Source organism: Blastomyces dermatitidis (genome assembly GCF_000003525.1).
Source record: "Blastomyces dermatitidis ER-3 genomic scaffold supercont1.2, whole genome shotgun sequence".
Classification (NCBI taxonomy): domain Eukaryota; kingdom Fungi; phylum Ascomycota; class Eurotiomycetes; order Onygenales; family Ajellomycetaceae; genus Blastomyces; species Blastomyces dermatitidis.
In genome coordinates, this window is record NW_025544775.1 from 2663440 (window position 1) to 2688080 (window position 24641).

The 24641-nt window shown below is 36.5% G+C and overlaps 4 protein-coding genes across 8 annotated transcripts; 1 reads left to right on the forward strand and 3 right to left on the reverse strand.

Annotated features, from left to right (window-relative positions):
• Positions 1-511: 511 nt before the first annotated feature.
• Positions 512-931, forward strand: BDCG_16403 (uncharacterized protein; the record flags this gene model as incomplete). The annotated part of the gene is made up of 1 exon (XM_045425644.1): positions 512-931. The coding sequence occupies one exon, from the start codon at positions 512-514 to the stop codon at positions 929-931; it is 420 nt and encodes a 139-aa protein (XP_045279695.1).
• A 14821-nt stretch (positions 932-15752) lies between these two features.
• Positions 15753-18963, reverse strand: BDCG_01681 (uncharacterized protein). The gene is made up of 2 exons (XM_045417204.1): positions 18438-18963; positions 15753-18078 (listed from the first exon to the last, which is right to left on the reverse strand). The coding sequence occupies exon 2, from the start codon at positions 18059-18061 to the stop codon at positions 16187-16189; it is 1875 nt and encodes a 624-aa protein (XP_045274088.1). The 5' UTR covers positions 18062-18078; positions 18438-18963; the 3' UTR covers positions 15753-16186.
• Positions 18964-19453: 490 nt separating this feature from the next.
• BDCG_01682 (4-carboxymuconolactone decarboxylase) lies at positions 19454-21234 on the reverse strand. 5 transcript variants are annotated; one of them, XM_045417206.1, is made up of 3 exons: positions 20888-21232; positions 19921-20742; positions 19454-19846 (listed from the first exon to the last, which is right to left on the reverse strand). In XM_045417206.1, the coding sequence occupies exon 2, from the start codon at positions 20483-20485 to the stop codon at positions 19925-19927; it is 561 nt and encodes a 186-aa protein (XP_045279697.1). In that variant the 5' UTR covers positions 20486-20742; positions 20888-21232; the 3' UTR covers positions 19454-19846; positions 19921-19924. The 5 variants fall into 5 exon arrangements, with proteins under 5 accessions (XP_045279697.1, XP_045279696.1, XP_045279698.1 ...); XM_045417208.1 differs by having other exon boundaries at positions 19496-20742; positions 20888-20938; positions 21033-21213; XM_045417207.1 differs by having other exon boundaries at positions 19505-20573; positions 20655-20742; positions 20888-21234.
• Positions 21235-23398: 2164 nt separating this feature from the next.
• Positions 23399-23950, reverse strand: BDCG_01683 (uncharacterized protein; the record flags this gene model as incomplete). Its single annotated transcript, XM_045417210.1, has 1 exon — positions 23399-23950. One exon carries the CDS (start codon positions 23948-23950, stop codon positions 23399-23401), a length of 552 nt encoding a protein of 183 aa, XP_045274090.1.
• Between the last annotated feature and the right edge of the window lie 691 nt (positions 23951-24641).

The window sequence follows — 24641 nt, forward strand, 5'->3', positions numbered from 1 at the left end:
TTATAGAGAATATAAGTCTGTTTCTATATGATAATATAAATATTGCCAGCGGGATGTAGAGGAACTGGTTATTTATATCTCAAAATAGAAGACTTTGTCAATGATTATATCAATATAGAGTTAATTCTCAAATTCAATAGAAACCTAGTGTTGCTGTTCTCAATCCCTTGCAGAATCTATTGAATATTGAGGTATTAAAACTAGATTTAATATATCTCACTGTGCAGGGATCAAAGGCTCAGTCAGACCTTGGGGTATACTGATTTTATAGTTGTTGGTGTGCTGTTGACTCGTTGTCCACTGGTTATGTATTGAATACTGTTGCCGAGGTATCTTTTTGTATCGTTCTGCTGGGGATGGGCCAGATTGAGAGGGGTAGTACAGGGGTGAGACTTGGTGTTGAAGTCTAGATACACTGGCGGCGGACCGTGGAGGTTGCACTTCAGAAGAGTCCGTTGATTATGTGCTTGATATTATCGCCGAGGTATCTTTTTGTATTTTTCTGCCGGGGATGGGCCAGATTGAGAAGGGCGGTACGAGGGTGAGACTTGGCGTTGGTGTTTTGGAACATCAAAGATGGACAGGGTTTTCGCGGAGGTCGCTCCTCGGATATCTCCACAACTACAGGTCGGGGGTCTTCCAAAATCGAGAAGATTGGTGCATATGGCTAGGTCACTTCACCTTACAATTTGTATGGCACTCTGGCCCGGGGTTGTGGTGTGGTAGGGGAGAACGGGGGATAATCCCACACAGGAGCTTCGAACAACGTCCGGTTCACGTTTGGCTGGATAACTCCACCACCACACGGGGTATGCGGTCGGCGATGGGGTCAAAATGCTCGTATGATCGAGGGCTTTTCGATGGATCTATCGGCGGGTTCTTATTCGAAAAATCGAGCGAGTTCGTGGTGGAGCGGTTTTTTGATGAATAGAATACTTAAAGATGCTGTTCTAGTGTCTGATTCTGATGTTCAGTCTGATCATTGATCTGCAGATGAAAAGTGATACTGAGAAGATATCTTATTATAAGATAATAGTAAAAAGCTGATCAGTACTTGCTAATGAAGAGGAATTCTCAATCTATTATTAATAATTTCAGAGCACTGTGATCATAAATAATGATATCTAAAAACAGATCAGTTAATTCAGAGGCTTTAATCTTTTTATAAATAGAAATATATCTGATCATCTTTATGAAGTAGTCAATAATAACTAAAATTAAGTCATATTCTTTGACTCTTGTTAACTTTGACAGATCAACTATGAAATTCATTAATAGATTCTGTCATAAGCTCTTTGAAACAGACAGTGATATTAACTTGCTGTATTACTTATACTGCAGAATCTTTATTCTTTAATAGATATTATAAGTCTTAATATACTCTTTGACATCTATCTGAAGCTTGTCTTAAGTGTATTTATATTTTAGAAGCTTCTCAGTCTTCTCTAATCTGAAGTGCCTCACATGAAAATCATTATAATGAATTCTCAATAACTTCTGATACACTGCTCTACTATGAGAAACAAAGACTAAATTATTCAGTAGTAGAAGTTTATATTCTTCTAGTTATCAGTAACTTGATTTCTTAGTAACACTGCTCTGCTCAGAGTCTGTCTCTTTCAAGTTTAAACTGAACTCTTTCTTCTTCAACTTCTGAATTTGAGCTGTAGTAGAGATATTCTTCTTCTGTAACTTATTAATGAATTTCAAAAGTAGTCAGATTGAAAGATTGTAGACTGTTTCATTCTTTATCAATTCAATAATTGTAAGATATGATACAAGAAGCTCATAATCTTCAGTATCAGTTCTCTGTGAGAATCTGAGTTCTCTTTCATCTTCTATACTGAGTCACACAGCTGTCTCTTCAGCACTGTTTCTGAGCTTTAGAGAATTTTAACCCTCTGCAGTCAGCTTCTTCTGCAGTGATGACAGAGGTTCTTTTATAGAATTCTTCTTCACATCAATGATATTATAATCAGGCTGCTTAGATAGTATATCAGTGAGATTAAGCTGATCTGAATGATATCAGATATAGAAATTATACTCTGAAAGCAGCTCTGCTCATCTGACTTGATGTTCTGTTAAGCTCTTTGTTATCAAGAAGTAATACAGATTTATATAATTAGTGAGAACTTGCACTGAGTACTTACTACTCTGAAGATAATATTATCAGATCTTAAAGAATTTGATAATTACTAACATCTTCTGATCATGAGTATTATACCTTCTCTGTATAAGTAATAACTTCTTGAAGAAGAAGGTCACTGATCTTCATTTACAGTGTCTTATAGACTCTGTGAAAAAGTCTTCTCTTACAGACAATTCATTATCTGTTTTCTCAGAAATGATTATTCTCTGATTCTTTCAATGTTGAAAGATCTCTGATATTAACTGTGAAAAGATTTCACAGACTTTATTCTTAAATGCATCAGTCTCACACTGACTGAATAAGTCAGAATTAAAGTGATTCAGTATTATAACATCTATGAAAGCTTATTTCAATTCTGCAAACACCTGCACAGCATCTTGAGTGAGAGTAAACAGTTCTGTTTTTCTGTCTTTCACACTTTTCTTCAACAGATCTGTAAGAGAAGTAGTAATCTGTGAATATGCATAGATAAATCATCTGTAGAAATTTGTAAATTCTAGAAACATCTGTATCTTGTGATACATCTGCAGCACTGATCAGTTCTCAATGACAGAGACCTGGCTTCTGTTCATTGAAATGTCATTCATCTTAATAATATAATCTAAGAAATCAATCTTCTGTATGTAGAATAAGCATTTTTCAGTATTTATATAGAGTTAATACTGTCTCAAGTGACTTAACACTTCTTAAACATGAGTATCATGTTCTTTCTCTGTTTTTGAGAAGATTAGAATGTCATTCAAGTATACTATGCAGAAGATGTTGACAAGGCCTTGCAGCACCTTATTTATATAGGCCTGAAAAATGACTGAAGCATTACAAAGATCAAAAGATAAAACAAGATATTCAAAATTGCTGTACTTGATATGAAAAGCTGTTTTTCAAATATCATCTTCATTAACTCTGATTCTATGATAGATATTCTGTATATTAATCTTTGAGAACATCTTTGCTTCAGATAATCAATCAATCATCTTGTTAATTAACAGTAATGAATAGTAATTCTTAATCATCATCTTATTGAGACCTCTGTAGTCTACACATAGATGTAGTCTATCATTCTTCTTGAGTATAAAGAGTATAGACATCTCTGCTGAACTCTTTGATAAATGTATTCAGTTCTTTGATTACACTTCTTCAAGATATTTATACAGAACATTCAACTTCTTTACAGACAAGTTATAAAGAGATTTGTACAGTGCTGTTGTACTGTCTTTAAGATGAATCTTATATTATATCTTGATATCAGGAAACTTCACTGCTTTTCTTTCTGAAAAGACATTCTTAAAATCTGTAAAGAGACATTGTGTATATCTGTCTTCAATGACAGATACTGCTGCTAATCTTACAGCAAGAGTGATGACTTCTTCATCTATCTTTAAGTCTCAATCATCTGCTATATAGTATATTAACTCAATTCTTTTCTCAAGATTCTTCTGATGAAACTCTTCAGGTTTTTCTATCACTGTCTCTTTATCAGTGAGATGATACTGTCACACCTGAGTGACTCAGTCAATGAGAGAATTGTTTTCTCTCAATTATAGAAGATCTAGAATGATGTTCTCATCTATAATATTAACTGTGTGAAGAAGCAGACTGCTCTTCTTAAAGATTTCTTCTGAGTCTGTGGCCACACACTTCATCTGAATTACATCAAAACAGTGACATTTCATTTCATCAGTAAATTTTACATAGTCTGATGAATCTATCTTCTTTCAATTCTTTATCAAAGAAAAGGAATAGAATATGAAGTTAGTATCTGTCTTAAAGTTAAGTAGGTATCTCACTGATATCTTCTCATTCAGAGTATGCATTGTGATTGTAATATAAACTCAGAGATGTGAGAATTGTCAATTCTTTTCTTTCTCTTCTTTATCTTTCACAGATATATTTGTCAGAAGAGAAGTTAACTTTGAGAAGATATCTTCTCAGTTTCTTCTCTTCTTCAATTTCTTACAATCACTGATATAGTAATCACTAGCTCTGCAGTTGAAACAGAGATCTTTGTCAAATCTTTTTTAATATTTCTTCACAGTGAGTGAAGAATCAGAATACTTGAAATTCTTCTTTACTTTCTTTACACTGAAGCTATCATAGCACTGTTTAGATTCTGTTATTGATTACTTAGAAGAGGTCTTATTAGCCTTTTTCTCAGAGAATTGATTATTCAAATAGATTCAGAAAACCAGGTTGACAAGCTCAGTGTAATTGATTGATGAACTCTGATATTATAATATCATTGTCTGCATCTTATGAGTCAGCTTTGTGAGATAAAGCTGTGTTTTTAATTGATTTAAATCATCAGTCAATTTCTCTCAATATTCTTCAAATCTTGTATTGAAATTAGAAGAATTCTCATTATCTTGTTAATATAATAAGTTGAACTGCTGTGCTGCTGTGAAGCTGCAGTTGTAATGATCTTTGATTTGATTCAGTAGAAAGTTCTTGAATTCTTTCTAAGTTATGACAGTATTGATATGCTCAAGCTTTCTCTTCTTGATAACTCAAGTAGTTGCAGAGATGTCTTCAAGAAGATTGACAGTGTATATTACTTATATCTTATGAGTATTATACTGGCTTGAGTTAAGATGGAATTTCTGTTCAAGAATACAGATAAAGCTGTGAAATTCAGACAAGATGTTTCTCTTATATCTTGAAGAATCTCTGACCTTAATCTCTCTATCTTCATAATAGATGTAGATGTGTAGAGGCTGCAGTGATAGCAGAGCAGTTGAAGAGCTCATGTTAAAATATGCAGTAGGTTCAGAAATCTCGGATTTCTGCTGAGATAGAGATGTACACACTCTAGAGAATGATGTAGTGTTTCTCTCAGAGAGTGAGATTGAGTCAGTCTCAGCACAGATGTATAAAGTCATATCAGTCTGTTAGAGCTTGACTGATTCAAATATGTAATCAGATTGAGTGATTTGAATTGTAATATACAGAACTGAAGTGATGACTAGTTAGCAGTATTATATAGAGATAGTTATTTGAGAAGCTGTATGAGTGAGCTTAACTATCTTGCTTGAATAGTGAGCTCATAGACTACAAGGTTATTATAAGAATATCACAGATATGATACTTAGTATACTAAGAAGATTGTATAAGACATGCAGTAACTCTTGTATATATTTCAGTAGAAGTAAAATAAATCACTGACTTCTTTGATGAGAAGCTAGTATCTAGCTATTCTATATAGATAATAAGTGAATACTCTTCTTTCATTTCATGAGTGAGAATAGCTGAAGTGATACCTCAGCAGTGTCTTATTGTCAAGAAAGAGTAATCTGCTGACCTCATATAAAAGCAGGGTTCTCATATTCATTAATCAGATCTTTCTATGATACATTCAAATGATGTCATAGAGTGGTTGGAAACCGGTTCGAATGGAATGGAATCATCCGCATGGAAGTGATGAGCCGTGTGGAACCGCAACGGGGCCTTGACGCGGCCGGGAGCGTGACATAGAAGTATTCACAGTAGAAAGATAAAATGTAGAAGTTAAATGTATAATAGCATTTAAGCTGAGTTGTGAATAGTATTCGCGAACTCTAGTCTATATAGTTGTGTGTAGCCAAGGGCCGCTAGCCCTATTAATTACACGAGAGATAGAAATAGAGGTAAAGGATTCATGAGAAGCGGGATTTCTTACATTATATATACTGCAGATATCATAGAAAAGAAGAGACTGAGTAATAGAATTGCTTATTTATACAAAGAATGATCAGATATAAGAATTGTTTATCTCTATAAAGAGTGAAAGATGTAAGAATAACTTGAAAAGAAATGATAAGAAAGAGATAGAAGTTCTTTAATCTAAAAACAGCTGTAAGAAAAGAAAGAGATTGTAAAGAAATTATAAAAAGCTTGAATAAGAAAGAGTTCTTTGATGAGATAGATGAGAGTGAAAGTTTCATTATAATAAGAAAAAGATTCTATGAGTGATAGAGATTGATGTAGATGAATAATCACATTAATATATATATTACAATCACTTTCTTCTTATTCTTCTCTTATTTCTCACACATCTTGCTAAAATTTAACATAGCAGAATTAGTGAAAATCACAACATATAGAAGATTAGATCACAGAAATAATAAGTCTCAAGAAGAAGTTAACAGCTGTGAAGACAGATACAGCAAGTATGATAAAAAAGACCTTGATCTTAGAGAAATTGTTTCAGTTGTTAAGTCAGAAGAAGTGTGATACTCTTCTTTATATAAGTGATAGAGAAGAGAAGATGAGTGAGAAGATCAGTGAAGAGAGAATAGATGAGAATGAGATAAAAGAAAATAATAAAGATAAAGAGTTAGAATTCTGAACAGATAAGCTTCTGATACTATTAACTTATCTTTTCATATACAAAGTGATCAAAGACTAAGATAAAGAAAAGACAGTGATATCTTGTTATTACTTAGCTAGACTGCATGATATCACTACAGAAGAGTCAACAGATGAATTATATAATAGAAGCTTAAAGAGTTAAGAAGAGTCTAAGACTGTAATATGAAAGCTTATAACACTGTTTACTTATTTAAAAAAGTTATAGCTGTTCACATGCTGATTTTCAGAAGAAGATATTAAGATGAATGAGAGAGAAGAAAGTCAGAAGACTGCTGTGAAAGCAGCTGATAATGAAGAGCTGTAAGTAAAACTGAAAGTGAGAGCTGAATAGATAGATATAAATACTGAAGAACTATCACTGATAGAAGAGAATAAGAAGCACTGAAGAGCTAGTCAGAAGCAATATAAAACTCTGAGTGATAATATTTTGAGAAAGTCAGAGTGAAAGAAGAATATTAAGAGTGATTAAATATCTTGACTGTATGACACAGTATATATGAGATGTCTATATTATAATGACAAGACTGACTTATACTTCTGATAGAATGACAAGCTCACTCATCTGAGTGTGTCAATCATGCAGAATCTGACTGTGAAGAGACTTGCAGATGCTGTCTCAATCATTGAAAGACTTACAGAATATAGTGAGAAGATGTCATTTATTAATTATGAATTTTTCATTTTACTCAGTCAGTGATTGATTAAAGATTTGAGACAGTTATCTGCTAAGTAAAAGTTATGCTGATGAATGAATAATAATAAGCTAATCACTTCACAGACTGTCAATTCTAAGAATTCTGTTAATTAGAATATTATTATTCTGCAGATCTGTAGAGAAATAGCTTCTGTGTCATATCAGTGTTATATGAAGAGTCAGAGATGATTTAAGAAATGTGTAGTCACTTCTGCAGATGACAAACAGACATAGTAAGAATATAATACTTACATTAACTATCAGTAAGAAAATAAGAGATCTCACTACTCTTTAAATTACTATAGCTGATATGAACTCAGATGAAATGTGAATAACTTGCTGTTTAAAGAGAGTATACCTGGATTTGAAAAGACTGCAGCTGAGAAGACAGATGTTAATGATATTATTAAGATCAGTGATATAAAGAAGAAGAATGATTTAACTATAGTTTCAATGAAGAAAATATCTACATCTTTCAAGCACAAAATATTGAGTCTGATTGTACTGAAACTCTTGAAACACATTTAAATCAGTGAGTAAAGCATCTCAACATCTGTGAAGACAGATAATGAGACAAAGACAAGTTATTCAACCCCTGCTAAGATAATCAATGAGGTTAAGATAAATGATGTATAACAGTTATCAATTCTGTCTTCTGAAGATTACACAGTCAATTGTAGAGCTCAAGATCTGAAGATACTGAAGTGACTGTCTAATCTTGATAAGTATAATCTGAACACTGTTCAGACTGTGTGAAAGAAACTGAATAAGATAGCTGAGTTTATCAATGTAGTTTCAGCTGTGAGAAATACTGTGACTAATAATCATTTCTTTAAGTTACTTAGTAAGGTGTGTTTCAGTGATCTTATAAATAAGAGATTATCAGCAGATGTTGTATTTTAAGATGTATATCTCACTGAGCAGAAGATCAAGCTGCAGAAAGAGCTTGAAGATGATTGATAAGAAGAGATAAGATGAAATAATGAAAAGAGTGAAAGATGATGATTTTCTTGTTTTTTTTATTTTCTCATTCAATAGCTAAAATTAGATTGTAATACATTTTCTTTCTTTCTTTCACTCTGTCTCTATTTTACTTTTCTTTCTATTATTTACTCAGCTGACTGTAAGACTTCTTAGTCATGAAGATCTTGATCAGATACAGAGTGTCTTATATAATGACTTCAAGAGACTTTCAGATCAGATCTTTATATTTCTTTCACTTAATCTGAAGATAAGTCTTACTGTTCTCTATATACTTTCTTATGATATTTTCAACTTCAAATTGCAACTAATCATTAACAAGTACTGATTCTGATGATAAGTACTTCATATTCACTTCTATTAATATAATCTTTTTCAGATGAATGATGAAGATTACTGAGTGCATTTATTAACTAACTGACAGTTTCAATTAAAATGCAGTATCTGATACTTTCTGAAGAATGTGAAATAAGTCTATCTGTAAGAGTAATAGCTTGAATGTCTCTTTTAATGTATAGCTCTTTTGAGCTTTTTAAGTAAGGTTTAAGAAGACTCAATTGTCAATCTGAATAGTTGATTAAGAATGAAATCAGTCAAAGAACTCAGTCATTCTAGCTTTTATCAGAGTGTATGAGTCAAGAACATCTTGCTGCACTGTATCTTATATAATGATGAACTCAGCTACATCTAGCAGAGCTTTCTCATTATTTAATAACAGTTATCTAGACTTTACATCTGTGAGTAATTTAAAGAGAGAGATCATTACTGACTGTGCAGCTACTAAGTTTAACACTCTTTTCACTTATTTAAGCAGAGCAGTTCAATTTGCTTCATATTCATCTATAAGAAGTATTCACAATGTGACTTCAACTGTGAGATTGATTTACTTGCTTTGACTGTTTAAGTGAGAATTATAGGCAGTTGTCATTCATGCTTTAATTCTCATGAGTTGAAGAACTGACTTTCAAAATTATGATGTAAATTTGAGATCTCTATCTGAAATAATCATCAGTGAAAGCTGTTAGTAGCAGATCATCTTCTTATAGAAGTCTTCTACTTATTATAAAGTATTTCATTATTTCTGTTCTATAATTAGAATTACTGCTTTCAAAAATTTATCTGTGATTATTAATATAGTGTCACAATTGTCACTCACTGATAATTCTGTAATAAAATCAATTAAAAGAACTTCAAACAGCTGTTTTAAGAGTGAGATAAGATATAATTTATCCTCTAATGAGTGATTTAATAATTTGACTAGTTAGTAATTAAGACATTGTGATAGATGGTTCAGAATTCTCTTTCAGACATGAGAAAGAAAGAAGAACTAATGAATAAAGTTTTCTATTTGATAGAGATCAGAGTGACCTGTTATATTATAACACATACAGATAATATCTCATATCAGCAATTTGAAAATACAGAGACATAATTCTTCAAAGAACAATAGCTCATTCTGCACTGTAAATAACTAGTATCACTCTTTCTGACTAGTCTTGTGAAAGACCTTTCTTAATACTGAGTCATAGAGAATATCTCAGTATAATTACTTTTTGAATTTATCAGTGAGCTCTATTGCTGTAGTTGAAATCATATATATCTTCACTGAAGATGTGTCTATTATCAGTTCATCTGCCTGATTAATGATAATCTGATAAATTTTTTTCTGCTCTTCAGAGAGAATCTCTTCTGAATCATTATTTAGACAGTGTAATCTGAATAGAGTGTCAGTATTAGCATGTGCAGTGCTTTTATTATTATTATTATTATTCTTTCATTATACTCATATGCAAGCGGAGCTTATGATGAGTCCTTGCGTGATGTTAAATACAGGTTAAGTGTTGGTTATACAGGAGGAAATACAGGTGTTGAGACCATGTCAAGATAACAAGAACATAGGAAATACAAAGGAGTGACAATTAGATACATGCAATAATAACTTCCCAGCTCAGGAACATAGAGCGATTCATTGAAGCGATTTGTACACCTCTGTATTTATTAGAAACCTGAGGTGCTTGAGTTCCGGATTTAATGTATTCCCTGCGGGTTTCGAACCCACACGCCTTGGTTTCCCACGCCAAGGCGCTACCGGGTGGCCGCATTAACCATTCGGCCACCGGGGCGCATGTGCAGTGCTCTTATAATAGTGAATTATCATCTGTGAGAGATACAAGTTTAGAACTAAGACTCAATTCATCAGTCAGTTGCTATGATAATCTATTATCAGTGACTGAAAAGTGAATATAAGAGTGATATAATCTATGACAACTGTAAACTCACTGTCTAAATACTGCAGTAATTTCTGCAGAGCTTATATGAGTTTAAGACACTTCAATTCAGTTGCTCAGTAGTGCTTTTCAGCTGCACTCAATCAGTGAGAGAGAAATAGAACAGGTCTTTCAATGTTATTCATTCTGACTTAATATAGAGCTACTTTGATATCTCTTTACTTACTGGCATTCATGTACAATATGAAGAGATGTTTAAAGTCAGAATATGCCTGAGTGAGAGTGTTCATCAAGACTTGCTTTATCATGTCAAATGAATATCTGACTTTCACAAGCAGAGTATGAAACTGCAGTAAGTTCTTAAATCTTATTAACTTAATCTTAGCTGTATATAATGCTCTTTTCTGACCTGTTTTTGAACTGTTATACAGTAACTTGATCTTAAGAGTCTCTAATACTTTCATCTGATCTGTATAAAAACTGATAAAATCATGATAATAATTGAAGAGACTGATGATTTCTTCTAGTTCTCTGAGTGTTATAGAGAAGACTAGATTAGTAATAGTAGCTACTTTCTCTTCTTAAGTAGATATGTCTAGTTAATTGATATGATGACTCAGCAAATGCACTGAGAGATATATGAAATAACATTTAGTTAATAACATTATTATCTCAGATATCTTAAGAGCTGTAAAGACTTGCTGCATATGATGAAGATATTCATTCAGTGAGTGAGAGAAGATGATGATATTATCTACATAGACTAACACAAATTATCATAGAAATTTTGCTAGAATCTTCTTCATATATTATTGAAAGAACTCAGGCAAGATTGTCAATCTTATTGTGATGACTGTAAAATATTCAAGATCTCAGTGTGAGATCATGAATATGATTTTGAAATAATTATTCTGTTCAATTGCTTATTGAAAGAAGCCTTGACAGATATTTATGAATAAGAATACTGTAGAATCACTGAGTGATTGCAATACATCTTATTGTATTGATAGAGAATATGTATTGAGAAGTAAGTATGTGTTTACTTTTCATAAATCAATCATTACTCTCAGCTTTTCTCTAAGTCAGATCACAAAGACAGATGAAGCAATGAGATTTCTATCTCTAAGAGAAACATGTTCAATTCTTCTATCTTATAGAAGCAGGTTCAGAATCTGATCAGCAGCTTTATAATCTCTTTGAGACAGAGAATAGAGTCTCTGTTTCAGGCTGGAAAAGTTGCTCTTATTAATGAATCACAGTGACATCTTAACATTGTCTGAAAATAAGCCTAGGCTGAAGCTAAATAGTTTGTGATGTTGATCAATGATTGCTTAAATGACTGCTCAGTCTTCTACCACTCAGTAATCTGATATATTCACTTAAATCTGCTCAGTGAGAGTGTCTGCTGTGAGAATTTGAAGTGAATTATTCTGATCTTTCACATTCATCAAATGTAATTCAATGTACAAGGTAGAAAACAGAGAATCTTCTCAGTCAGAATGATGAATGATGTTGACATTAACAGCATAAATAGCAATCTTCTTTCACTGTCAGAGTGACTGTGAGTTTGACAGACATCTACTCATGTGAATAGTGTCTCTGATGATCTTGACATTTATGAAATATCTTCTGTGAAATGTAACAAGTTTATTATAAACATTGATAGTTACTTTCACTGATAAAAGAGACATTATTAGCTATGATTATATGCATCTGAGATATCACACTAAGTGAAATTTATCTTCAATAATGAAAAGAGAATCATTGTCTGTTCTCAAGATAAGATCTGTTATTATGAATAGATTTGATTCATCAGCTTCTGAGTCAATTTCTTGAATGCTCACACATTGATCATGTGATATAGAGATTGATTGATAATGAGAGAAGAATAGATTTGCTATTATTATGTTAATAAGTGATATATCTGTATCTGTATTCATGTAAATAGAGAGATCATCTTGTGATGTAATGATAGAAATAATGAGAAAGATATAAGATAAATACTGTAGTTCACTAATATATTCTTAATCACTTATAGAGATATCACACACTGCAACTGCATATATGTCAGTATTAAAGATATTCTGATAATCATCTGAGAAAATGTCTGTAGATGAGATGAGTCTCTCAGTATCTATCTCACTGATTATTTTTCTGACTCACTGTTAGAATCTAGACTGAGATCTAGATTCAGCAGCTTATCATTATCTTTCTCAGTACTCTTCAGTTTGACTTAATTCACTGAATAATTGCTGTTCTTCTCTTTTTTAAGACAGTGATTAATATAATAAGAGTCTCTACAGATGTAGTACTCTGCTATAGATATCAGCAGTCTTCCTTCTTCTATTATACACTGAATCAGTAACTTACTCATTGTGAGAGTACTTGTGAGAATTGCTACTATCTCTGCAGTAGACATAGACAGCTTTGTAGCTTCTGTCTGCTTGAACAGAGAGATGTGATACAGACAGTGATTATTATTCTGTTCAAAACATCTGAAACTATATATATAGTTAGTGAATTGAGTCTTCTGATCAGTTCAGACATATCAGACAGCTGACTTATTATCTCTAATTTATTATCAGAAGTTATTCAATCATTCAGTAAAAATAAGTGATATAATTAAGAAAAGATTGAACTCTAAACTCTCTCATAAGAGCCTCTTTATCATAATAAGATCAGAGATTACAGCAGCTCACAGTAAGTTAATCTTCTATGAGATATATAATATCAGAGATAGTTCATCTGACTTCTTAAAGAAAAAACACAGAGTCTGAGCTTTCATTCAAGCTTCTTCTTCTGATAGCTGAAACTCATGTTTTAACTTATTAACAGTGATAGAGAGAAAGACATTTATATTCTTTCTCATTTTAATAGACAGATCATTATGCTATTTCAACATCTGACTCTTCAGATATAGAGAGAATATACAGAGAATCATGTCATCTCTCTTCTATATAATGATGAATTCTAAGCAACTGATAAATATCATTATATCTGTTTCTGCTGAGTTGAATAGCATAATATCATCAGTCTGTAATCTCACTGATCTATCATCACTTCATGTGAATGAACAGAGTTCACTATCAAGCAGAAGATCAAGATTGTCATGAGTGAGTATCTGATTTCTGCACATCTGATTTCTCTCTGAGTTATAAGTAAAATGCACAGTGTCAGCTTCTCTGAGAAAATTAATTCTGTCTCTTGTTAGATTATGATGATGTGTTCTGTCTTCAGCATCACACAGTTCTCATGAAATTGCTGATATTTGTCAGATTCTAGAAGATAATTTGAAGTCTTTCTTAAAGAAGACATCTAATTACTGTGCAGACTTGTTAAGAGAATTATCAGCTTTAATATCTATTCTGTTGATCTGAGCTGAACAGTTCATCTACTGATAATGATTCAGCTTCTATCTTTAAGTGATAAGTACAGCTTTCTCAGTGTGAAAGCTATTTCATACTTCTGCTAATCTGCTTCTTTCATCTGTCAATTATTTAAGATTCTCTTGAAGTTTGCTGACATGTTTGTCAATAAGAGTGATATACTTATTCAACTGCTTCTTTCACTGATCAAGCTGATATTCATATTCATTGAGCTTACTCTCTTATCAGATCAGTTGAACTTCTAGCTATTCTAACTTCTTAATCATATCTAGTATTACTGCTTCATCAGAAGAAGTGCAGTTCTAGTGATTGAATTTATAAAAGCTTAAGACTATTAAACTTCTCTTCTTAGTATTCTTTGTAATATCTGTGTGAAAGATCTGTAATCAGAGATTAATAACATTCTTTCATTTCACTACTGAAGTGAAGTTAAGAGCTGTTTTTATATCATTGTAATATCTGACTAATACACTTATAAGAATATCTTTCACTTTGATATAATTGTACAGTGTCACTTGACTTTTAACACTCTTATACTATTTATCTATGTTTCATCAGACTTCTGTAATTATAATAGCATACTTTTCAGTTATTATTTATAAATAAGTTTATTCTGAGTCAGGTTTATTAATAAATTCTCAGATGAGTTGTTCAATTTTACTGATAAGCTCATTCAATTCAGTGAAAGAAAGTGACTGATAGAAGCTACTTTAAGTGATTTATCTGTTCTGCTTCATTATTATGATGAAGCTGATAAAGTTATATAAGAGTGTGAAGATAAGTTTACTGTAACTGTGACTATATTCTAGACTGATCACTAGTGCTATAACATTCTGAAGTGAAAGATGCTTAAATAATCATCAGTCAGATCTATCACTAGCTATAGTGTTAAATGAGATAGATTTAAATAACTGCAGATCAGATCAATTACTAGCTACAGTGTTAAAAGAAGATAGAGTAACTAATCAGACTGATTATCAGCTAGTCAATTCTCAGTGTTCACAGTCTGATTCAATCATCAGTGCTATATATATTGAGAGTGAAGTGAAAGTTAAAGAGGCTAGAAGAACTTGATTCTTAATAAAACATGCTATTAAATTGTAGTGTATACTGCTACATAGAGTCAGATATAAGAGTAAAAACTTGTCTTATTCTCTTAAAAATGAAAGATGAGTGTACACTCTTATATATACAGTGATTATTCTATAGAGATTAGCTCTTGTAGAAGAAGTGATTATCTATGAAGAGAAGAACAGAGACTCTGTAGAGAAGAAGTAAACACTCTCATAGAAGAAGTGATTATATATAAAGAAAAGAATAAAGACTCTGTAGAGAAGAAGTGAAAGCTCTTATAGAAGAAGCAATCACATATGAAGAGAAGAACAGAGAAAGAAGATAGAAGTAGAAGCTTCAGAAAACAGCAAGAGATGAAGCAGAAGCTAGAGCTGAATAGAGAATTGACTTAAATAGAGAGCAGAAGCACGTCATAATAATCAATTCAGAATCAATTTAAAATCAATTTAAAATTAATTTAAAATCAATTTAATACTGAAATTATTCTTGAATTTAATAATAATACTGAATTGATTATTAACTGATTTTCAATCAATTATTAATTACTTAAATATATAGATTAAATCTATTTTTATTACTATAATTAATTCAGAATCAATTCAGAATCAATTTAAAATCAATTTAAAATTAATTATTAAATATTTTTATCTTGATATATTTTAAAATTCTGTAAAATATCTCTTTATATTCTATATGAATTTATCTGTTTATTTAATTGATTATGAATCAGGATTCAGCTATACATGCTTTGATTGATTGATGAGCTGAATGAATGAGTGGATTGAAAGATTGAAAGTCAATTACCAACTGATTATTACTGTATTATGCGAGGTCGGGGTCATGATTATGTAACGAGGTCAAGTGGCGCACTTAGCGAGGTCAAGTTTTCTGTATACACGATTCTGAGATAAGACATTGAAAGAAGCAATAATAGTAATTCCTTGAAAAGAATTAATTTATACAGATTCGTAAATTTTTCCTGTTCTATGAATACATGAAGTAGCCAACGGGGGTAATAATAACTATTTACATAGACAGATCATGGGCACCACTTAACACAATATCCTCGCCACGTAAAGACTCCCGACCGACCGAAGCAAAAAGAAAAAGTATAAGAAGTCGCAAAGAGAAATGAAAAGAAAACAACAACATATAAACCGGGGAATCCATATGATATGATACACAAAAATCTAAATGCGAAAATCCCGCCAACGCCTTCTGTGCCAAAAATGCTAAGCCCACCACGCCGACCACGTTTTCCATCCCCTAGACTTCCATATATAGACATGTCGAAATTGCCCCAGAACGGTTAAAAACAAGGTTCGCTTAACTATTGACGATGGTTGCCCTGGTTATAGCTTACTTGATATACCTGCCCACCGTAGGGACTGTATCGGACTTGGGGATGTGTAGGGACAGCTAATGGATTTATCAAAAGGTCAGGTCGCCGAAGTTCAGGTTGCGGTTGAACAATCTGGTAAGGCTCTGCTGGCTCAACCCTTTCGTGCGTAGCTGGTGCTAGGGTGCCTTTTGCAACACGTTTGGCCTTCTTAGGGGGAGCGTCTTGGTTATCGGCTCCACCACTCTTCGAGTTAGATCTCCTCTTTCGCCCAGGAGGGGCCTTCGAGGCGCCCCCTTGCTTTTCTGCTTCAGCTTTATCCGCCTCAATCTGCGCTTTGGTTCGCTTTGGGTTTCTGGTTCGACCTTCGTGGTTAAATTTTGCCCAGTGGATGATCATTGCCTCTGTTCGCTTTGGATTCTTGGACTGTTGGATCTTAAGTTGGTTCTTGGGGTCCAGGAGTGGATCTTCATAAAGGGGTGTAGAAGCACGTTCCCTAGTAATTGATCGTCTTGAATGAGAAGTAGCGGTCGGTGTTACGGGGGTGGCCGTTGTAACTGGAATCCCGGATGTTGCCAGCTTCACGGTTAATGATTTAACGGGCTGATTTGGACGAGTGGTAGGTGTACTAGTTTTCGGAGAACTGGGTTGTAAAGGTAGTTGAGGGGTTGTTGAAGTCGCGCGTGACTTGGGTCGTTTAGCTCTTGCAGGCGTTGGTGCAGAGACGGGGCTTGACGGCTCTGTTTGTACCTGGGAGGTTTCTCTAGTTAAGGCATGTCTGAAGCCCCCAAACCGGGTTATTCGTTTTGGGCGGCCATCAGTTTCACGATCTATACCATTCGTTGTACCACTCGCATCCGCTGTGTCCACTTCTATAGGCTTCTTTCTGGGAGCTGGTTTGGACGGCGGGCGGACTCCGGGAATGTACTCGACACCATTAAGTTTAATTGGTTTCCAACCATCAACATTGAAAGGGTCTGCAGCGTTGAGTTTCAGCCTTTTCAGTTGCGTTGGAGTTGGTTTGAAGCCTCCCTGGGCAAATGGGTCTTGGAATCCTATTTTTGATTCCCGGGGATCGTGTTTGTATCCATAAAGCATCGCTTCTTTTTTATCTTCAAAAACGAGCGGATCTTCCAGCTTTCGTGGATTAGCAGCCTTTTTCAATGAATGCCGTGTGGCTCGTTTCGATAGTTTGTCGATGGCTAGGTACTCATCCTGCCACACCCTGAGAGCCCGGGCTGTATTTGCCGTGATGGCGTAAAGCTCTTCGGTCGTGTGTGACTCTGGGTCATTTAAAATGTCAACATAAATTTCGGGCTTGGTGATTGGTAGAAAATTTCCCTTCGCCACAGCCTCTGTCTCATATGGCTTCGGGCGTTCAAAATCGCCAAATGTATTTTTCCAGAATGCAGGAAGATCCTCACTCTCTCCATCGTAGTCGTCAGTGAATTTTTGAACATGATTGATATTCCAAAACGCATCAAGGCGCCTTTCCACAATTACCGCTTCACGGGAAAATGCTTCGAGACGACTAGCTTGCTCAGTCTCATCGAGGCCAGATTCAGTAAGAGGAGTCTCGTCAGCGGCATCTTGCTCAACCAGGGACACTTCGGGGTGAGCAATCACCATATGTTGCCTGAGCTCCTCAGCAGGGGAAATTGCATTTTCTTTGGTAGGCTGAAATGATTCATTACACCATGCACATTTCAAGGGCAGAAGGCTGGTAGCAGCGGGAGTTGATTGAATTGAACGAGACGATGGTCTGGGCGGCTCCGATTGCTGCAAGCGTAACGGCGATGAAGGAGATCTTGGCGTTTCTGTACCCCGAGCGCCAATGTCTATATCATCTTGAACCAAAAATGACATGATGACAATCTACTTATCTGTAGGTAAACTCAGTATGTGCGCATAGACCAGGACGAGCGCCGCGTCCGAAAAAGAGAATGAAAGTATCCCGAAACAGCGCATAGTAAATATTCAAAACATAAAATCTACAAAAAAGAAAATAAACCAAAACAACCTGTAGTAAAGGTTATAGACAAAAGCATCGGCCTAGCGAAGCGGCAACTCGACATATCGTCATAGTGTTTGCAGTAAACATGGGTATATTATGAATTTTGGCGGGAACATCCAATTTAGGTTATCTCGGGTAATGCAAGTCCAAATAGTATGTGGCATCGCCAGACGCGACTGGAACTTGGGAGGGAAAAAAAAGAAAGAAATAATAAAAAAAGTATCGTACCTGAACCGCTGATGAAATCCGATTTAATGATTAGCAATTGCTAAGCGTTTCAGCAATAATACATCGGGTTATTTCAAAGTTTTGCAACAACGAAGGAGAGGGAATAGAATTGATTCAATGCCAGGTTTTGGCTAGATTCGAACCGCCAGCCGCAAATTGAGTTAGTTGTTGGAGTTGAATCTTTGGCCCTCGAATTAGACGAAGGATCCGCTCAGCAGAAGTTTTAAAATTAAAAGTAATAATTAATAGAAGAGAATAGGAAGTAAATGATAAGAAGAATTAACCGCTGGCCACAACTTCGCGAAGCCTGTGGGCGGGTGGCGATGGGCGAGTACAGAGTAAAAAGAATTTTTGCGAGGTAAGGTAGAAACTCGGTCAAAGCGGCGTGGAGCTGAATCGGACAAGGAAGTAATAAAACAACAACAGAAGAGAAAGGGAGAGATGAATCACTGGTCAACAGCTCTCAAGACACATATTATTTCCATATGTTCAGGATATTTTAATGTTGTTGTAGCCTTGAAGGAACTGATCTTGTAGTAAAGATTTCTGCATTCTGGGTCTAAGAGCTGGATCTACTACAATGCTGGAGCAAAGTCACGTTACCTGCAGACTCCTGTCCTGGCCAATCAAAAGTGAGAACTTTCTGTACCATAAGATGTATTGATATTGTTTTTTTCATCTTGACAGCACAACATCAACACAACAAGTCCTTTGTTGCTCTGTTCACTTTTGTCCAAGGGATGGTATGCAACTTGCTGTACCTTAGACATATTTTTCTTCAGCAAATTTTTTGACAATAATCAGAGAATAATGATCCTTCACTAAACAAGACCAGTTCATACGCACATGTTCCAATAATTATTATTATGTAACTAGATACCGAGATGTGTAACACCAATACAACAGAAAATGACAGGACTTAACCTAGGGCAGGGGTTGTTTGGTACTAACATTTCTTTCTCCATTCCACCCCTTAACTACTCCTCCTATCCTTGCACTTTTCTCTAAGATGGCTGGGGAACTACTCAAAACTACTCAAACCGGTGTATAAAAGAAAATCCCCTTATATTTTCTCTTGTTGAATTTAAATATGCCTCATATCAACGAATACAAAATTATATTGTCAAATAAGGAAAGACCCAGCGAATGCCAGGTTGCGCCGCTTAAAACCGGATTTCAATTAATGTTTATCACCAATTATCCTTTAATTATTTCCTTCCAATCAAAATTACATACACTGAAGCCTTGTTCGTTTCCCGCTCCAACAGATTTTTAGGCCTTCATGAGAAATTTATATTAGATTTGAGGAATCCCTTGTTGAAGGTCGAATTGGCAACTTATATTCAGCGTGGATTCTATACCAGGGCTATATTAGGCAACTCATCATAACCGGACTTATGAGCAAGTCTCTAAATCGGCTCAGAGTCAGCTCAAACGCGAGTCACTGCCGCTAATGACACGCATATATTTCACACTTGCATACCTATTTATTTGTTCATCTCCCCAACATCCAGCGCAACCAAAAACCTACTCACGCAATTATACGCCGCAACTGTAGCTGTTATCTCGACAACCTCCTTCTCACTGAAATGCCTCCTCAACTCCGCGAACACCTCTTCGGGTACATTAACCGTCCTCGTCATTGCCTCCGTGTACTTTAAAACGGCAATTTGTTTTGAGGACATCAATGCCGCCAGTTCAGCGTCAGTGGGTGGGTTGTCTACTCCACGCTGCACAAGTTTTAATGCCTCATCGGGGAAACCGGCCTCTGTCAACAAGGGAACATGGTGTTTCCACTCGAACCATGCTTCGTTTATAGCGGCAACGCGACAGATTGCGATTTCGCGAATGTCTGGGGAAATCGAGGTCTTGGTACGAATAGCGCCGAGAAATGAATTCCAGCCGTCGGCAACGGGGAATGAATGGAGAAGTGCTAGGTCGAGGGGGAGGAGGCCCCGTTCTCCCCTTCTAGCTTGGACGCGCTTGAGAATGGCTTCATCCTCTTCGTTGGAGGCTGGGGGTGGGTTGGGAACGTATGGGAGGCGCATGGTGACGACTGCAGGATGGACTCCGATGGAGAAGTAGTGAACTTAGAAAAGCTGCTGGTACCAACGTAATATTGTTTCAATCAGGATTCTAGAAAAAGGAAACGCCAGCTGAGCCCAAGGTACTAGAGTAGCATACAAAAACTGGAGGCCCCAGGTATTCGGTACGCACCTTTTAGGATAAGATAGTAAAAATATCTTAATGCACACGAGCTTCTGTGTGCAAAGACATTGTGGAGCTAAGCTCAAAATGGAAGGCCCTGCAAGATTGATTTTATGGCTTATTATTAATAATAATAGAAGAGATAGAATTGTAAAAACAAATAGAGATTTATTTTTCAGTGCAAAAGCACCAGCTAACTAAGTAAAAAAAGAAAAAAAGGAAAAAACATCTCACTGACTTACATCTCATTCTCAAGAACAGTTTGAGTGATCTGAAGAAGATTTATAATAGTTCTGAATTTAGTCTTCAGAGTCACATTCTTCTTGTGCAGAGTCTCATTTTCAATATAAAGAGTCAAAATCTCAATATCAACAACTGTAAACTGACTTCACACTTATCATCTGTTTTTTTAAAATCATAGTCTCTGAATTCTCAGCCACAGAGTGTTTCTTGAATGAGCTCTTCTTCTTGCAGACAATTCTTGAAAAATCTCAGTGTCACAATCTCAGTGCCATGATCACATATAGAAGCAGAATTTAAGGATCTCAAAGACTCAAATTAATTGACAGTGAGGTGGTTGATGTGGGAGGTGGTTGATAACTTGATATAGCATGTCACAGGATTGTGCTTCGCTTAACTCTAACACCAATTAGAGAGCTGTATTCACGCCAAGACCCCAAAAAAGGAAATTCTCCACTTTTGACCAGGGTTTATGCCACTCAGAGAAGAGTTATGCAACGCCAATCGTGGAGTAAAAGTAACGGTATGTGGGCGATCGTACTTAACCCCGCCAGGATCTTCCGGTTCAATCTCCTCCATCCAACTCACCCCATCAACAACGGGCATATACCACTATATCCCACATGCCATTGAAGCATTGTAAACTTTTCAACGCATACCCGATGTTGGAATGAGCCGAGTCTCAACAACCTCCGGGTAGAACCCATGGACACATTTGGACAACCAACACGCCAGATCTCGGCATCGGCTCTGTCGAGGTACATGTACAACGCCGGGAAGATGCCGACAAGGAATAACTAGTAGTAGTTTAGAGCACCGGGATTGTAGGATTATTTCTACGAGCGAAGCTTATGCTGGAAGTTAGTTGTTAGTAATATGAACGTGTTATTCTGTCTCAACTAAAATTTATTTGTTGTCCTCGGATGTTCAATTCTCAATTCGTCTTTACTCTGTAGCCCACGGAGCAATCACGCCTGTGGAGATTGAATAAAACCAGGCAAAGCATTTTCTGACAGGTCTGAAAAGTATTGTGTCGAGATGAATCTCTAGAGTCTTGAAAAATCTTGGAGGATAACGTTGTTGTGTGTGTGTAATCTATCTACGCGAGTTACACTAAATAGGGTTGGGTGGCACGTTGATTAGAGGAGGTGTACTCCGTAGCAATCACCAACACCCACTAATGCCTGCCACCCGCTCCATCCTCAATTCTTTCAAAAACGCAATAATAATTAATTACATCAATCAGACCCTGATTTCCTTCTTAGGAAAAGCGTCTGTACAGCAATAACCGTAAAAATCAACAAATACACACGAAATCCATTGATACACTGTATCACCATTACCTTATTCTTTCCTGATCTCTTTCAAACCAATCCTTTCAACAAATTCTTCAAAAGCTGGCCTTGCCAGCGGCTTGGTGAGGCCGTCGGCTATATTGGCCATGGAACCAACGTGTTCCATCATGATCTCCCCTTTTTCAACCAAATCGCGGAGGATATGGTATCTTATCTCAATGTGACGCGATCGTCGCTTCAGAGATTCCCCCTTTGCTAGATCAATTGCACCCTTATTGTCAACTCATAGTTGCGAGCATATCTTCGCTTTTCCTTCCACTAACCCAGCATCATGTAGCATATCATTCAATCAGATTATCTCACAGGCTGCCTCGCTAGCTGCAATCTATTCGGCCTCCGTGGTCGATTTGGCGATAGATGTCTGCCTCTGCGACTGCCATGAGATTGGCGACCTGTTTATCAATATAATGTAGCCGGTGGTTGATTTGTCCGCCCCTGCCCAGTCCGATTCGCATTATGCAACGAGGCTCAGGCTCTCACTCTCCTTGTCCCTTATCCTTGTTTCTATTGGTATTGAGATTGGGATTGGTAGGACGTTTTTCGGGGTATTTCTTCCAACAATAATTTTGGATATGACCGACTTTTTGACAGTGGTAGCAGGTCTTCATGTCATTATTCCTACGTTCAGGTCTGGGGTCCGTATCCTCATACTTTTCCTTGCTCCTGCCCTTCCTATTGTCCAATTCCCTCGCGTTGTTGGTTGGATTCCTAGACACATATTTTGGGCCTTCTCCAACTGCTGGGAGACGTAGTAGAATATCACGGCAGAGGCCCATGAAGTCGGCCTCTAGGGGTTGAGCATTGTCTTTGTCGATCTGGTCCATTCGATTCTTGATGAATGAGGCCCACCCTTTGCTTACTCCGGTAAGTAGGCAGTCAGAAAACATGAAGTCTTCAACCCTATACCCCAGGCGGATATAGTCAGTCCTTATGGCAATTAAGCGTTCGATAAAGGCGCGATCTGAGCCTTTCGTTTTGGCAGATAGGTTCGCCATCTCCTTGTATAACCTTGTCCTCCGGACACCAGGTCTTTCAGTGAAGTTTTTCTCTATGATCTTCCATAGGGAATAGGCAGACAGCTCAGAGTCCATCTGTATTGTACAATGAGATTTCGCCTGCGGGGCGATCGCAGACCACATGTGGTTATACAACCACATATTATGTTCTTCCCAAAACCGCTGCATGTCGTTGCTTGCGTTCTCCTTGGGGACCAATTTGCTTGTTGTCAATGATATCAATCGTACGAGATTGCCTCACTGCTAGGAGGATCTCTTCTTTCCACATTGGGTAGTTCTCAGAGCCTGTGAGGATAACTGGCTTCTTGATGGGCCTAACCTGATCTCGGAACTCACCCAGGATCTTCATAAGAGCTGAAGTCCTTCCTTGTTTTTGTAAAAACTCTGCCAGATCTGCACTGACATTGTCATCACTAGCCAGGGTCTCATTAGCCCTGCCAGCTTTCATCCTTTCAATCTCATGTTGGAGCCTCGCAATCTCCAACCTCATACGAGTTTCCTCACTTGCAGGATTTGTATCATAGCCACTGGGGCCATACGCGTTATCTAACATCTCGCTGGTGTCTCCAACCGGATCTTCAAAATCGTTATTGGACTCGTCTGGTCGTTCTTCCACGATCGTATCATCCACCTTGAAAGCTCCTAGGGCAATCGTTCTTTGGTTCGTTGCAGGCGTTCGCAAGCCCGCTGTCATTTCTCATTGTGTTTCTGGCATTTCCGGATTTCTTGTCCTTCGCGTTGGCAAGTATTCCCTTGTTAGATCCGGCGTTCCACCCGAGGGGTTCAACTATTCCAAAAAGAGACATCTAGGCACGTGTAACGATACGTGGAGGCGTGGTTGGCACATTATCAGCGGTTTTCCGTAGCTTATTGAGGGCTTCATAACCTCTTGGAGGATAACTGTAGGCTACTGGGGCAAAAGAGCTCGATCACCACCAGCGCACTGCTGGTAGAAGGGCCGATCAACCGCGGGACCCCCAACACCCCCCCTCGGACCAGCTATCACAGAGTACAGTACTTCCTCTCAGTGGCTCCCTTCAGTGGCTCCCCACAGTGGCTCCTCTTAGTGGACTCACTCAGTCCTAGGGCTCAAGGGACTTCTAGGGCACACTCCTGGGATGTCTCTTGGCACTGTTAAATGTCCAGGGTATTTGTTGAGAATTTTTAAGTCCATTCTGGGATCGAACCCATGCATGTTGATCACAGCGGGGCTCACGCTTAACAGTCTCATAACCTGTAGGCTACTGGGACAAAAGAGCTCGATCACCACCAGCGCACTGCTGGTAGAAGGGCCGATCAACCGCGGGACCCCCAACAATAAACATTGTTGAATCTATCTACGCGAGTACACTATAAATAGGTTGGGATTAGGTACCAACCAAAGA

Coding starts and splice junctions, on each gene's coding strand:
- BDCG_01681 (XM_045417204.1), bottom strand. CDS start 18,061: ATGTCATTTTTGGTTCAAGATGATATAGACATTGGCGCTCGGGGTACA.
- BDCG_01682 (XM_045417206.1), bottom strand. CDS start 20,485: ATGCGCCTCCCATACGTTCCCAACCCACCCCCAGCCTCCAACGAAGAG.